At 43.7% G+C, this 2,270-nt stretch overlaps 1 protein-coding gene across 1 annotated transcript; it reads left to right on the top strand.

Annotated features, from left to right (window-relative positions):
* The first annotated feature begins 308 nt into the window (after window positions 1–308).
* LOC113350791 lies at window positions 309–1,939 on the top strand. The gene is made up of 3 exons (XM_026594910.1): window positions 309–559; window positions 668–1,076; window positions 1,355–1,939. The coding sequence occupies exons 1-3, from the start codon at window positions 309–311 to the stop codon at window positions 1,937–1,939; spliced, it is 1,245 nt and encodes a 414-aa protein (XP_026450695.1).
* Window positions 1,940–2,270: the final 331 nt, after the last annotated feature.

Below are 2,270 nucleotides of genomic sequence, written 5' to 3'. Positions count from 1 at the left end.
ATCTGAGCAAAAAGAGTCACATTTCCTTGATCTGCAGAAGACGTTTGATATATTGAGGCAATATCGAATGAAGCTCAATCCAGCAAAATGTTCGTTCGGGCTATCCTCGGGAAAGTTCCTGGGATACTTGATGACGCACAGAGGAATCGAGGCAAATCCGGAGCTAATCAGATCCATCAGAGAAATGTCATCCCCAAGAACGAAGAAGGAGGTCCAGAAGCTAGCAGGACGATTAGCAGCTTTGAATCGTTTCATTTCACGCTCGTCGGATCGATTCAAACCATTCTTTGATGTTTTAAAAAAAAACGATGAATTTTGGCTGGACGGATGAGTGCGAGAAAGCTTTAAATGATATCAAACAATATTTGTCAACCCTTCCAATTTTGGTGAGTCCAAAAACTGGACAACCTATCGGAGTTTATCTGGCTGCAACGGAGAACGCTGTAAGTGCAGTATTGTTTATTACAGATCCACATGAAAAGCATGTCTACTTCGTCAGTAAATCTTTGACGAGGGCGGAAACACTGTACAAGAAAATGGAGAAGATAGCACTTGCACTGTTACATGCATCTCATCGCCTCAAGCCCTATTTCCAAGGGAGGAAGATCGTAGTCTACTAGGAATACCCGCTAAAGAGAATCCTGGAACGTGTTGATGATTCTAGCAGACTAGCCATATGGTCAAATTTTCTGGGGGCGTATGAAATCAAGTACGAAACAAGAACTGCAGAAAAGAGACACGCTCTGGCTGCACTACTAGCAAATTTTCCTGTGGATGATATAGAAACGGTTGCTGGCGAAGAAGAGGAGTTTTTTAAACCCACAGAGTCAGTCACTGATCAGACTGGGGGCGAGTCAGCAATGGAGGTTGATACACCTGAACCATTATGGACAATATTTACTGATGGGTCATCAAATATTGGTGGAGTTGGATGTGTCATCCTTACTTCCGAAGGTTCGAGGATCGAGAAAGCAACCAGGTTGGGTTTTCAAGCATCAAACAATGAAGCTGAATATGAAGCTGAAATTATCGGTTTAAAGGCTTTCAAACAGTTAAATGCGAAGAACGTGAAACTGGTAACTGATTCCATGCTAATGGTTAACTAGTTTCTGGGAACCTACAGATCCAATGAAGAAAGGATGGCCCTATATTTGGATCATATGAGAGAGATGTCAGATGAGTTCGACAAATTCTCCATCGGGAAGCGACCGTGGTTGGAAAACAGGCACGCAGATGCTTTAGCATACCTTTCTTCCGCAGTCGAAACTGATACCACCCGTTTCGTTGTAGTAGATTTCCAAGAGTTACCTAGCATCTCCGACAGACACTTTGTTCTGGCTCTCGAACATGCTAGTGGGGACGATCACGGGGAGATACCGAGAACGTTGACATCAATATAGATGTTGACAGTCCAGTGATAGATGTTGATAATCCTGTTGAAAACACTTCAGACTGGCGTCACCCTTATGTTCGGTATTTGACAACCAGTGAACTCCCAGAAGATGAGCATCTCGCTTCGAAAGTGAAAAAGAATGCTTGGAGATATTCAATGATCGAGGGACACATGTACCACAAACCAGTAGCTTTGGAGCCACTTTTGCGATGCATGTCAGCAGAAGAAGGGCAGCAGATATTGGCGGAGGCTCATGAAGGAATATGTGGCATCCATTCTGGAGGGCGCAGTCTCGCGCACATGATACTTACCCAAGGGTATTTCTGGTCGTATATGAAGAAAGATGCTAAAGAATACGCGCAGAAATGTGTGCCATGCCAAGAGCACGCTCCGATTCCTAAAAGGCCCGCCAACGAATTGCATCCAGTTTTTAGTCCCTGGCCATTCTCTATGTGGGGGCTAGATATTTTCGGACCACTTCCCAAAGCTCCTGGAGGCGTTAGATTCGTACTAGCCTCTACTGATTATTTCACCAAATGGGTCTAAGTAGTGGCATTGGTACACGTTACCAGACATGATGTGAAAAGGTTCATATGGAAGAATATCGTCTGCAGATTCGGAATCCCAGACGCGATTATATAAGACAATGGGAAGAAGTTCGATTCTGGGGTGATCAAAGACTTTTGAAAAAACCTGAATATTCACCATAATTTCTCATCTCCTTATTATGCTCAGAGCAACGGGTAGGTAGAAGCAACCAATCGTGTCATTATGGATAATATGAAGAAAAGGCTGGAGAAAGCAAAGGGAAAATGGACAGAAGAATTCCCTGGAGTCTTATGGTACTATCGAACAACCCCAAAAAGATCCACTGGAT

This window comes from Papaver somniferum, chromosome 2 (assembly GCF_003573695.1).
Source record: "Papaver somniferum cultivar HN1 chromosome 2, ASM357369v1, whole genome shotgun sequence".
Lineage (NCBI taxonomy): Eukaryota > Viridiplantae > Streptophyta > Magnoliopsida > Ranunculales > Papaveraceae > Papaver > Papaver somniferum.
Note: the sequence above shows the minus strand (reverse complement) of the source record. Positions and strands in the feature narration are given on the sequence as shown.

Coding starts and splice junctions, on each gene's coding strand:
- LOC113350791 (XM_026594910.1), top strand. CDS start 309: ATGAATTTTGGCTGGACGGATGAGTGCGAGAAAGCTTTAAATGATATC. Junction 560..667: donor GAGAAGATAGCACTTGCACT/GTTACATGCATC, acceptor TGATTCTAGCAG/ACTAGCCATATGGTCAAATT. Junction 1,077..1,354: donor ATGCGAAGAACGTGAAACTG/GTAACTGATTCC, acceptor CGAACATGCTAG/TGGGGACGATCACGGGGAGA.